General features: G+C 42.4%; 1 protein-coding gene across 6 annotated transcripts in view; it reads left to right on the top strand.

Annotated features, from left to right (window-relative positions):
* Window positions 1–11: 11 nt before the first annotated feature.
* Window positions 12–14,314, top strand: part of LOC110536519 (pyruvate kinase PKM) — a 37,837-nt gene continuing 23,534 nt past the window's right edge. The window contains exons 1-3 of one of the 6 annotated variants that reach the window (XM_090224314.1): window positions 40–103; window positions 6,097–6,253; window positions 9,175–9,339. In XM_090224314.1, the coding sequence (XP_090080440.1) occupies window positions 9,201–9,339 (139 nt within the window). In that variant the 5' untranslated portion in view covers window positions 40–103; window positions 6,097–6,253; window positions 9,175–9,200. Of the gene's footprint in view, window positions 104–4,313; window positions 4,562–6,096; window positions 6,254–9,043; window positions 9,065–9,174; window positions 9,340–14,314 lie in introns of those variants that run through there. The other 5 variants (XM_036968218.2, XM_036968221.2, XM_036968223.2 and 2 more) reach the window with 5 other exon arrangements.

The following is a 14,314-nucleotide window of genomic DNA, read 5'->3' as shown; positions in this document are numbered from 1 at the left end:
ACTACATAAACGAATGATTTAAATTATTATTTTGCGAACCTGGTGCTATGCGCGTCTCCACATCCACAAAGTTGTCTTCGTTGCTGCTGCCTGAAACTCACAGGTTGGTGTTCTTCTTCCTCTAGATATATATTTTAATTTGAGCTATTCAGTCTATCTCTCTTTATTATTATACACATATATATTTTTTTACAACAGAATTCTGGAATATCTATGTCATTCGTTGTGAATGCATGATGTTACAATAATTAGCTGAATCGCACAATCCCTGCAACCATTTCAAGTTAAAAAAAAAGATATACTCTGTCAGAGCTCTGCCAAGTTTAGGCTGCTAAACTCAACCGTGCGCCAATTCTTTCTACTTCAAAGGCCATGGTGACACATTGTTGACATACTTCTCAAAGGAAAGGAAGTCATTGTGACAGTTTTGGTCAGTTTTAGTTAGTGATTAGTTCTATAACATTCTGTTCATCTCAATCCCTTTGCAAAGTCACTGGATGAAAATGTCATAATAGTCAGTTTATGTTGCATTAAATCTATTGCAAAACAGGTTTGAGATAAATTGGATGATATGGGCTGAAACTGAAACGTCAGTAATAATGGTAACCCTTTAATTACAGGCCATCCTGTAAAATACTAGTTTAGGCCACTTGAAGAATGGAGTCAGGACTGAAATGATGGCTAATATATTAGGACTTGATGCCAAAGGCTGTGTTGCATCTAAATGTGCTCTATGTCATGTATTTTGACAGGGTGTTATGTCACATAATGTGTGTATCTAGCTGTGTTCTGGAGTCCAGGGGAGTGGCTTCACAGTGTACATTCTCTCTAGTCAACTCCAGCACAAAGGTCTGTTTGTGTTCTGGCTACTGATTTACACCCTCTGTCTGTTGGCTTTTCAGGGTAGCTACACAAGTGTGTGTGTGTGTGCGTGTGTGCGTGTGTGCGTGTGTGCGTGTGCGAGCGTGTTCAACTCTACTTTACTTGTGGGGATCAGAAGTTCCCACAAGAAAAGTAAACAAACTAAGACCAATGCAGTGGTGACTTTAACATGTAAATCTTGGTGGTGCAAACTCCACAATTTGTTTTAGATGCAAAGCCATGACCCAGCATCACTAAACAATACATCAATCACATCACATTTAATTTGTTTTAGATGCAAAGCCATGACCCAGCACAACACTAAGCAATACATCAATCACATCACATTTCATTTGTTTTAGATGCAAAGCCATGACCCAGCACAACACTAAGCAATACATCAATCACATCACATTTCATTTGTCACATGCACCGAATACAACCGGTGTAGAGCTTACAGTGAAATGGTTATTTACAAGCCCTCAACCAACGATGCAGTTAAAGAGTAGCAGTAAATAACAATAGCGGGGCTGTATACAGGGGGTACCGGTACAGAGTGCGGGGGCACCGGTACAGAGTGCGGGGGCACCGGTACAGAGTGCGGGGGCACCGGTACAGAGTGCGGGGGCACCGGTACAGAGTGCGGGGGCACCGGTACAGAGTGCGGGGGTACCGGTACAGAGTGCGGGGGCACCGGTACAGAGTGCGGGGGCACCGGTACAGAGTGCGGGGGCACCGGTACAGAGTGCGGGGGCACCGGTACAGAGTGCGGGGGTACCGGTACAGAGTGCGGGGGCACCGGTGTGGTAATCACCTACAATGACGTAATCCATTGCGCACCCGCTTACTTGTCTGGTCTCAGTCTGTGTGGAGCAGACATGGAGACCTCCTACTTGTCTGGTCTCAGTCTGTGTGGAGCAGACATGGAGACCTCCTACTTGTCTGGTCTCAGTCTGTGTGGAGCAGACATGGAGACCTCCTACTTGTCTGGTCTCAGTCTGTGTGGAGCAGACATGGAGACCTCCGACTTGTCTGGTCTCAGTCTGTGTGGAGCAGACATGGAGACCTCCTACTTGTCTGGTCTCAGTCTGTGTGGAGCAGACATGGAGACCTCCTACTTGTCTGGTCTCAGTCTGTGTGGAGCAGACATGGAGACCTACTTGTCTGGTCTCAGTCTGTGTGGAGCAGACATGGAGACCTCCTACTTGTCTGGTCTCAGTCTGTGTGGAGCAGACATGGAGACCTACTTGTCTGGTCTCAGTCTGTGTGGAGCAGACATGGAGACCTCCTACTTGTCTGGTCTCAGTCTGTGTGGAGCAGACATGGAGACCTCCTTGACAGAGACAGAGAGAATGTGCGAGAGGGATAGAAAGCAGTTGCTTCGAGAGGTTTCTCTACCTGAAAATACATGATCTAAGTGATTGATAGTTGGTATTCAGCAGTCATAAAAGTATGCCTTATTTACTTTGAAGAACTACTAAAATAGTGATTTTGTCAGACAGCTTAGGCAGCAGCTCTATAGATGTGACATGGAATGAAATAATAAAGTCATAAAATAAACTAATATTTTGCTAAAGTAAAGTATTGTGAATGAATGACCGTTAATAAGTGATAAGCAGTAAGGGGCAGTCACTATCATCATGGGACTTGTATTGTTTTATTCTGTTGTTACAGAATAATGTTAACCCCAACCTAACCCTGACCTTAACTCCAACCTAACCCTGACCTTAACTCCAACCTAACCCTGACCTTAACTCCAACCTAACCCTGACCTTAACTCCAACCTCACCCTGACCTTAACTCCAACCTAACCCTGACCTTAACTCCAACCTAACACTGACCTTAACTCCAACCTAACCCTGACCTTAACTCCAACCTCACCCTGACCTTAACTCCAACCTAACCCTGACCTTAACTCCAACCTAACCCTGACCTTAACTCCAACCTAACCCTGACCTTAACTCCAACCTAACCCTGACCTTAACTCCAACCTCACCCTGACCTTAACTCCAACCTAACCCTGACCTTAACTCCAACCTAACCCTGACCTTAACTCCAACCTAACCCTGACCTTAACTCCAACCTAACCCTGACCTTAACTCCAACCTAACCCTGACCTTAACTCCAACCTCACCCTGACCTTAACTCCAACCTAACCCTGACCTTAACTCCAACCTAACCCTGACCTTAACTCCAACCTAACCCTGACTTTAACCCTGACCTTAACTCCAACCTAACACTGACCTTAACTCCAACCTAACCCTGACCTTAACTCCAACCTAACCCTGACCTTAACTCCAACCTCACCCTGACCTTAACTCCAACCTAACCCTGACCTTAACCCCAACTTAACCTTGACCTTAACTCCAACCTAACCCTGACCTTTACTCCAACCTAACCCTGACCTTAACTCCAACCTAACCCTGACCTTAACTCCAACATAAACCTGACCTTAACTCCAACCTAACCCTGACCGTAACTCCAATCTAACCCTCACCTTAACCCTGACCTTAACCCTGACCGTAACTCCAACCTAACCCTGACCTTAACCCTGACCTTAACCCTGACCTTAACCCTGACCGTAACTCCAAACAACCCTGACCTTAACCCTGACCTTAACCCTGACCGTAACTCCAACCTAACCCTGACCTTAACCCTGACCTTAACCCTGACCGTAACTCCAACCTAACCCTGACCTTAACCCTGACCCTAACCCTGACCTTAACCCTGACCGTAACTCCAACCTAACCCTGGCCTTAACCCTGACCTTAACCTTGACCGTAACCCCAACCTAACCCTGACCTTAACCCTAACCGCAACCCTGACCGTAACCCCAACCTAACCCTGACGTTAACCCTGACCTTAACCCTGACCTTAACCCTGACCGTAACCCCAACCTAACCCTGACCGTAATTCCAACCTAACCCTGACCTTAACCCTGACCGTAACCCCAACCTAACCCTGACCTTAACCCTGACCTTAACCTTAACCCTGACCGTAACTCCAACCTAACCCTGACCTTAACCCTGACCCTAACCCTGACCTTAACCCTGACCGTAACTCCAACCTAACCCTGGCCTTAACCCTGACCTTAACCTTGACCGTAACCCCAACCTAACCCTGACCTTAACCCTAACCGCAACCCTGACCGTAACCCCAACCTAACCCTGACCTTAACCCTGACCTTAACCCTGACCCTAACCCTGACCGTAACCCCAACCTAACCCTGACCTTAACCCTGACCGTAATTCCAACCTAACCCTGACCGTAACCCCAACCTAACCCTGACCTTAACCCTGACCTTAACCTTAACCCTGACCGTAACCCAAACCTAACCCTGACTGTAATTCCAACCTAACCCTGACCATAACCCTAGATGAAGAAAAACAAAACCATGTGATCAATAATGAAAAAGTCACTATGACTATCACATGATCATCCAGGCTAACTTCTGTGTCAAAGGGAGTGGACACTGTGAATGGTTACAGTAGATTGGGCTGAGGGGTGTAGAGAGGAGGGGGAGAGGGAGGAAATTAGTGAAAGTTCAGAGATTGAGCACTGACTGAGAAAAGACAGACTGACTGACTGACTGACTGACTGACTGACTGGACTGGACTGGACTGGACTGGACTGGACAGACATATAGAGGTGATAGGATAGTACAGTTGGAGTTTGACAAAGCTTTGGGTCAAGATGGGAGGTAAGTCTGTAGAGCTGCTAGCATACAGGAGGTTAACCTTTAAACTTCTCCATTAATGCAATAGAATATTGAAGTGTTACCTGGCTAAAAGATTAAAGCTTAAATAGGTTCACCCACACTAGCCACTTTCTGATGCTATAGTGACCACATTGGAGTTGATGTCTTTCAGACATTCTACCTTGACTCAAGATCAGGTGGAACAGAATCTTCTACAGTGGTTGTACATCTATTCTCTTTTTAGTTGCTGCCTGATGAAAACCTTTAACTTAGTCGATTTGTTATTGTTTTTACCTTTATTGAAAGTGGTAACACCCCTCAGTGTACTCTGAACATATATGGCATTTTTATTTAAATTAGCTTCTGTAATTTCACAACTGCATGTTTGTTAATTGTAAAAATAACTTTTTTTAAATTTCCTGAAAAGTTGATATTTTGGAGATCAGACAGAGACGTTTTATTCCAAGGTCATAAGACTCATAGAAGTCACTGATGCAAAGCAAGTTTTCTCCAGTCCTCAGCAGAATGCTTCTAGTCTGCTTATCATCATTCAGGAAGCATCAAGCGTAATATCGTAAGAATGTTATTGTATGAATTTTGGTTGCGTTATAATAGTTATTGTTGGTTGATTGGTGGTTAAATGTTGAGGGCTGTATACCAGAATTAGGCAGTTAGATTTGCATTGCCAGGAGTTGACCCAGAGCACAGTGGTGGTTGGTCAGGATAACCTAAGGTTCATTGACTGTCCACACACACACACACACACACACACCTCCTCACACATAGACATTGCCTTATCTTCCTCACACATAGAACACTTTTTCAGCTAGTGTCAGTATGTCCTGTCCACACACCCAACCATATCGCTCCTCTATGGAAAACATGCACTGATCTGTACATTACAGCACAGTGTTGGGACCTAATCTCAGCCTTACAGTCAGCTAGAACAGGTGTCTGTTTTGGTCAGTAACAAGTTTCAGTCCATTTCTGTGTGTGTGAATTAGTGATGGGGCTAAAAATCGATACAGTTACATATCGCAATATTAGTGGTGGAAGATATTATATCGATATTTGACTCCAACAATTTTTTTAGCTACTGTAGGCAGCGTTATCTAGCACTAGTTGACAGTACCAGCGTCAAAACTCAGGTTTTCATCCTATCACTTGTTCTGCATTTTCTTTTTAAATAGAGAGCCAACATGTTTTCAGACTGATCAAAATTCATTTTCTGATGCTCTCTCTTGTCCCTCTGCAGCAGACATAGTGAGAAATATGTTTGGAACCTCAAATCACAATAAAACTGCAGTATCTAATCGCAATACATGTAGAATCGTGAGAATCACAATACATATCGTATCGGCACCTAAGTATTGTAATTATATCATTTTGTGAGGTGTGTGTGTGTGTGTGTGTGTGTGTGTGTGTGTGTGTGTGTGTGTGTGTGTGTGTGAGGTGTGTGTGTGTGTGTGTGTGTGTGTGTGTGTGTGTGTGTGATGTGTCAGAGGTAGAGCTCTGTGAACACTTAATAATGTGTGCAGCAGGGCATCGGAATTGGGTCACAGAAAGGAGACAGAGGGAGAGAGAGATGGAGAGCGTGATCGAGGGGATGGAGAAAGAGAGCACCGTGCCTAGACATCCCACAGGACACATACACACAGACTGACAAGCACATCACAGACTTCAACAAGCTAAGAGGTCTCTCTCTCCCCTGTGTCTCTCTCACTCCCCCTCTCTGTCTTTCTCTCTCTCCCCCTCTCTCTCTCTCTCTCTCAGGGCTAGACCACCTCCCAGGACCAGCATGTTTGTCAGCTCCTTCTTTTCCTCCTTCTCCTTTTCCTTCCCACCGTTTAGGGGGCACCTTGAGTATTGAGCTACTCTCCTTCCCTCCCTATCCTCCCTCCATCTGCTTCCCTCTATATCCATCCCTCCATCTCCTTCCCTCCCTATCCTCCCTCCATCTCCTTCCATCCATATCCTTCCCTCCATCTCCTTCCATCCATATCCTTCCCTCCTCCTCCTCCTCCTCCTCCTTCTCCTCCTCCTCCTCCTCCTCCTTCTCCTCCTCCTCCTCCTCCTCCTCCTCCTCCTCCTCCTCCTCCTCTCTGCCTGTCTTGTGTGTTGACAGCAGCAGTACAGACTGACTGAGTGTTAAATGTATTTTTTTATATTTTTTTGTGTCCAACTTTTTATTATTATTTTTTTTCCCTATGAGGCGTTTAGATCACAGACAACACACGTACTCATTCAATGATTTTTCTTTATTAGAACTATTTTCTACATTTTAGAATAATAGTGAAGACATGAGCTATGAAATAACACATCATGGAATCATGTAGTAACCAAAAAAGTGTTAAAAAATCAAAATGTATTTTATATGTGATATTCTTCAAAGTAGCCACCCTTTGCCTTGATGACAGCTTTGCCCACAATTGCTATTCTCTAAACCAGCTTCATGAGGTAGTCACCTGGAATGCATTTCAATTAACAGGTGTGCCTTGTTAAAAGTTAATTTGCGGAATTTCTTTCCTTCTTAATGCTTTTGAGCCAATCCGTTGTGTTGTAGGGGTGGTATACAGAAGATTTGGTGAAAAAACAAGTCCATATTATGGAAAGAACAGCTCAAATAAGCAAAGAGAAATGACAGTCCATCATTACTTTAAGACATGAAGGTCAGTTAGTACGGAAAATTTCTAAAACTTTGAACATTTCTTCAAGTGCAGTCGCAAAAACCATCAAGCGCTGTGATGAAACTGCCTCTCATGAGGACCGCCATAGGAAAGGAAGACCCAGAGTGACCTATGCTGCAGAGGATAAGTTCATTAGAGATAACAGACTCAGAAATTTCAACCCAAATAAATGCTTCACAGTGTTCAAGTAACAGACACATCAACTGTTCAGAGGAGACTGCATGACTCAAACCTTCATGGTCGAATTGTTACAAAGAAACCACTTCTAAAGGACACCAATAATAAGAAGAGACTTGCTTGGGCCAAGAAACACGAGCAATCAACAATAGACTGGTGGAATTCTGTCCTTTGGTCTGATGAGTCCAAATTTGAGATTTTTGGTTCCAACCGCCGTGTCTTTGTGAGACGCAGACTAGGTAAACGGACGATCTCCTCATGTGTGGTTACCCCCATGATAAAGCACTGTTGTGATTTATTTAGAATTCAAGGCAAACTTAACCAACATGGCTACCACAGCATTCTGCAGCGATACACCATCCCATCTGGTTTGCACTTAGTGGGACTATCATTTATTTTTCAATGGGACAATGACCCAACACATCTCCAGGCTGTGTAAGGGCTATTTTACCAAGAAGGAGAGCAATGAAGTGCTGCATCAAATGACCTGGCCTCCACAATCACCCGACCTCAACCCAATTGAGATTGTTTGGGATGAGTTGGACCGCAGAGTGAAGGAAAAGCAGCCAACAAGTGCTCAGCATATGTGGGAACTCCTTCAAGACTGTTGGAAAAGCATTCCATGTGAATCTGGTTGAGAGATTGCCAAGAGTGTGCAAAGCTGTCATCAAAGCAAAGGGTGGCTAGTTTGAAGAATCTAAAATCAAAAAAATATTTTGATTTGTTTAACACTTTCTTGGTTGCTACATGATTCCGTATGTGTTATTTCATAGTGTTTTTGTCATGTATTGTCATGTTGTGTCTTGTTTCTGTCCTTTCTCTTCACCCTGTCTCCCTCTGCTGGTCGTACTAGGTTACCTTTTCTTCCCCTCTTTCCCCCAGCTGTTCCTTGTCTTCTCTGACTACCTCGTTCACCCCTTTTCCCACCTGTTCCCTTTTTCCCTCTGATTAGGTCTCTATATCTCTCTCTCTTTCTGCTTCTGTCTTTGTCGGATTCTCGTTTGTGTATCTCATGCCAGAACCAGACTATCGTCGTGTTTGCTTTACCTTGTCCTGTCCTGTCGGAATCTGCCTGTCCATCTGAGCCTACGTGTGTTTCGTTATTAAAGAAACTCTGTTTATGTTAAACCGCTTTTGGGTCCTCACTCACCGCATAACAGTTTTATTCTTCACTAGTATTTTACAATGTAGAAAATAGTACTAATAAAGAATGGTTTGTTTGTAAAGACACCAGTACCCAGACAGACTGTGCATCTGATGTGTGTGTTCATTTAAAACAGACTCCAAATTAGAACCATTTGTCAGATTGCTTCTTGTCTCCAGAATGTCAATGTATACGATTTCCATGTTAGGTTGTAAATGTCATGTAGTGGCCAGTCACAGCATCTGTCCTGTATGGCAGTATGTTGCATGTCACGTGACGTTAGCCCCCTCCCCACAAACACTCACACCCTCTCTTGAATGTCACTGTTCAGAATGCTGCATGTTAGCCTTCTCCAACCTTAGTTCTGTCAGTCTGAGGACATCTCAACAAGCTAAGAGACCTCTGAAACCTCAACAAGCTAAGAGGTCTCTCTCTACCCCGTGTCTCTCTCACTCCCCCCCCCTCTCTCTCTCAATTCAAAAGGTTTACATTACCAAAGTAAGTGGAATAGACAAAAAAACAAAAACGGAAATAAACCTTCAGAAATTAACAGTAAACATTACGCTCACAAAAGTTTTAAAAAACATAGACATTTCTCTCTCTCTTAGCTCGTATCAGACGTTACTCTGACGTCATGCCCCTCCCAGACTCCTTCATCCAGAAGCAGCAGCTGGACGCCAGCATGGCTGACACCTTCCTGGAGCACCTGTGTCTGCTGGACATCGACCAGGAGCCAATCACAGCCCGCAACACAAGCATCATCTGCACCATCGGTGAGTTAAATAACTAATCATCTGCACCACGTGTCAGAAAGCATTCCACGGAGGCCTGAGTGTCTGTGAGCTTTCGCTCTACCCTTGTAGCCCAAAAAAGTAGGTCTACCCTTGTAGGCTACAAAGTAGCCCAAAAAATATATGCCATATTGGGTAGTCAACATTATTGGTGAGTTAAATAACCAATCAGCTGCACCCTTGGTGAGTTAAATAACCATATCTGCACCATCAGTGAGTTAAATAACCAATCATCTGCACCATCAGTGAGTTAAATAACCAATCAGCTGCATCATCAGTGAGTTAAATAACCACATCTGCACCATCAGTGAGTTAAATAACCAATCAGCTGCATCATTGGTGAGTTAAATAACCACATCTGCACCATCAGTGAGTTAAATAACCAATCAGTTGCATCATTGGTGAGTTAAATATCCACATCTGCACCATCAGTGAGTTAAATATCCACATCTGCACCATCAGTGAGTTAAATAACCAATCAGCTGCACCATCAGTGAGTTAAATAACCACATCTGCACCATCAGTGAGTTAAATAACCACATCTGCACCATCAGTAAGTTAAATAACCACATCTGCACCATCAGTGAGTTAAATAACCAATAATCTGCACCATCAGTGAGTTAAATAACCAATAATCTGCACCATCAATGAGTTAAATAAACAATAATCTGCACCATCAGTGAGTTAAATAACCACATCTGCACCATCAGTGAGTTAAATAACCAATCAGTTGCATCATTGGTGAGTTAAATAACCAATCAGTTGCATCATCAGTGAGTTAAATAACCACATCTGCACCATCAGTGAGTTAAATAACCACATCTGCACCATCAGTGAGTTAAATAACCACATCTGCACCATCAGTGAGTTAAATAACCACATCTGCACCATCAGTGAGTTAAATAACCCATCTCCACCATCAGTGAGTTAAATAACCAATCTGCTGCACCATCAATGAGTTAATTTACCACATCTGCACCATCAGTGAGTTAAATAACCAATCAGTTGCATCATTGGTGAGTTAAATATCCACATCTGCACCATCAGTGAGTTAAATAACCACATCTGCACCATCAGTGAGTTAAATAACCAATCAGCTGCACCATCAGTAAGTTAAATAACCACATCTGCACCATCAGTGAGTTAAATAACCAATCAGCTGCACCATCAGTGAGTTAAATAACCAATCAGCTGCACCATCAGTGAGTTAAATAACCAATCAGCTGCACCATCAGTGAGTTAAATAACCAATCAGTTGCATCATCGGTGAGTTAAATAACCACATCTGCACCATCAGTGAGATAAATAACCACATCTGCACCATCAGTGAGTTAAATAACCACATCTGCACCATCAGTGAGTTAAATAACCCATCTGCACCATCAGTGAGTTAAATAACCAATCTGCTGCACCATCAATGAGTTAATTTACCACATCTGCACCATCAGTGAGTTAAATAACCCATCTGCACCATCAGTGAGTTAAATAACCAATCAGCTGCACCATTGGTGAGTTAAATAACCACATCTGCACCATCAGTGAGTTAAATAACCAATCATCTACACCCTTGGTGAGTTAAATAACCACGTTTGCACCATCAGTGAGTTAAATAACCACATCTGCACCCTCAGTGAGTTAAATAACCACATCTGCACCATCAGTGAGTTAAATAACCAATCATCTGCACCATCAATGAGTTAAATAACCACATCTGCACCATCATCGGTGAGTTAAATAACCACATCTGCACCATCAGTGAGTTAAATAACCACATCTGCACCATCAGTGAGTTAAATAACCACATCTGCACCATCAGTGAGTTAAATAACCCATCTGCACCATCAGTGAGTTAAATAACCAATCAGTTGCATCATTGGTGAGTTAAATATCCACATCTGCACCATCAGTGAGTTAAATAACCAATCAGCTGCATCATTGGTGAGTTAAATAACCACATCTGCACCATCAGTGAGTTAAATAACCACATCTGCACCATCAGTGAGTTAAATAACCACATCTGCACCATCAGTGAGTTAAATAACCACATCTGCACCATCAGTGAGTTAAATAACCCATCTGCACCATCAGTGAGTTAAATAACCAATCAGTTGCATCATTGGTGAGTTAAATAACCAATCATCTCTACCATCAGTGAGTTAAATAACCAATCAGCTGCATCATTGGTGAGTTAAATAACCAATCATCTGCACCATCAGTGAGTTAAATAACCAATCAGCTGCATCATCGGTGAGTTAAATAACCACATCTGCACCATCAGTGAGTTAAATAACCACATCTGCACCATCAGTAAGTTAAATAACCACATCTGCACCATCAGTGAGTTAAATAACCACATCTGCACCATCAGTGAGTTAAATAACCAATCAGCTGCACCATCAGTGAGTTAAATAACCACATCTGCACCATCAGTGAGTTAAATAACCACATCTGCACCATCAGTGAGTTAAATAACCAATCAGCTGCATCATTGGTGAGTTAAATAACCAATCATCTCTACCATCAGTGAGTTAAATAACCAATCAGCTGCATCATTGGTGAGTTAAATAACCAATCATCTGCACCATCAGTGAGTTAAATAACCAATCAGCTGCATCATCGGTGAGTTAAATAACCAATCAGCTGCATCATTGGTGAGTTAAATAACCACATCTGCACCATCAGTGAGTTAAATAACCAATCAGTTGCATCATTGGTGAGTTAAATAACCAATCAGTTGCATCATCAGTGAGTTAAATAACCAATCAGCTGCATTATTGGTGAGTTAAATAACCACATCTGCACCATCAGTGAGTTAAATAACCAATCAGTTGCATCATTGGTGAGTTAAATAACCACATCTGCACCACCAGTGAGTTAAATAACCACATCTGCACCATCAGTGAGTTAAATAACCACATCTGCACCATCAGTGAGTTAAATAACCACATCTGCACCATCAGTGAGTTAAATAACCACATCTGCACCATCAGTGAGTTAAATAACCAATCAGCTGCACCATCAGTGAGTTAAATAACCAATCATCTGCACCATCAGTGAGTTAAATAACCAATCAGTTGCATCATCGGTGAGTTAAATAACCACATCTGCACCATCAGTGAGATAAATAACCACATCTGCACCATCAGTGAGTTAAATAACCACATCTGCACCATCAGTGAGTTAAATAACCCATCTGCACCATCAGTGAGTTAAATAACCAATCTGCTGCACCATCAATGAGTTAATTTACCACATCTGCACCATCAGTGAGTTAAATAACCCATCTGCACCATCAGTGAGTTAAATAACCAATCAGCTGCACCATTGGTGAGTTAAATAACCACATCTGCACCATCAGTGAGTTAAATAACCAATCATCTACACCCTTGGTGAGTTAAATAACCACGTTTGCACCATCAGTGAGTTAAATAACCACATCTGCACCCTCAGTGAGTTAAATAACCACATCTGCACCATCAGTGAGTTAAATAACCAATCATCTGCACCATCAGTGAGTTAAATAACCAATCAGCTGCATCATCAGTGAGTTAAATAACCACATCTGCACCATCAGTGAGTTAAATAACCAATCAGCTGCATCATCAGTGAGTTAAATAACCACATCTGCACCATCAGTGAGTTAAATAAACAATCAGTTGCATCATTGGTGAGTTAAATATCCACATCTGCACCATCAGTGAGTTAAATAACCACATCTGCACCATCAGTGAGTTAAATAACCACATCTGCACCATCAGTGAGTTAAATAACCACATCTGCACCATCAGTAAGTTAAATAACCACATCTGCACCATCAGTGAGTTAAATAACCAATCAGCTGCACCATCAGTGAGTTAAATAACCAATCATCTGCACCATCAATGAGTTAAATAACCACATCTGCACCATCAGTGAGTTAAATAACCACATCTGCACCATCAGTGAGTTAAATAACCAATCAGCTGCATCATTGGTGAGTTAAATAACCAATCATCTGCACCATCAGTGAGTTAAATAACCAATCAGCTGCATCATTGGTGAGTTAAATAACCAATCATCTGCACCATCAGTGAGTTAAATAACCAATCAGTTGCATCATCAGTGAGTTAAATAACCAATCAGCTGCATCATTGGTGAGTTAAATAACCACATCTGCACCATCAGTGAGTTAAATAACCAATCAGCTGCACCATCAGTGAGTTAAATAACCACATCTGCACCATCAGTGAGTTAAATAACCAATCAGCTGCACCATCAGTGAGTTAAATAACCAATCATCTGCACCATCAATGAGTTAAATAACCACATCTGCACCATCAGTGAGTTAAATAACCACATCTGCACCATCAGTGAGTTAAATAACCAATCAGCTGCATCATTGTTGAGTTAAATAACCAATCATCTCTACGATCAGTGAGTTAAATAACCAATCAGCTGCATCATTGGTGAGTTAAATAACCAATCATCTGCACCATCAGTGAGTTAAATAACCAATCAGCTGCATCATCGGTGAGGTAAATAACCAATCAGCTGCATCATTGGTGAGTTAAATAACCACATCTGCACCATCAGTGAGTTAAATAACCAATCAGTTGCATCATTGGTGAGTTAAATAACCAATCAGTTGCATCATCAGTGAGTTAAATAACCAATCAGTTGCATCATTGGTGAGTTAAATAACCACATCTGCACCATCAGTGAGTTAAATAACCACATCTGCACCATCAGTGAGTTAAATAACCACATCTGCACCATCAGTGAGTTAAATAACCACATCTGCACCATCAGTGAGTTAAATAACCAATCAGCTGCACCATCAGTGAGTTAAATAACCAATCATCTGCACCATCAGTGAGTTAAATAACCAATCAGTTGCATCATCGGTGAGTTAAATAACCACATCTGCACCATCAGTGAGTTAAATAACCACATCTGCACCATCAGTGAGTTAAATAAC

Source organism: Oncorhynchus mykiss, chromosome 3 (assembly GCF_057628025.1).
Source record: "Oncorhynchus mykiss isolate SJ-2025 chromosome 3, ASM5762802v1, whole genome shotgun sequence".
Lineage (NCBI taxonomy): Eukaryota > Metazoa > Chordata > Actinopteri > Salmoniformes > Salmonidae > Oncorhynchus > Oncorhynchus mykiss.
The sequence above is the reverse complement of the archived record's forward strand: the minus strand, read 5'-3'. Positions and strand labels throughout refer to the sequence as shown.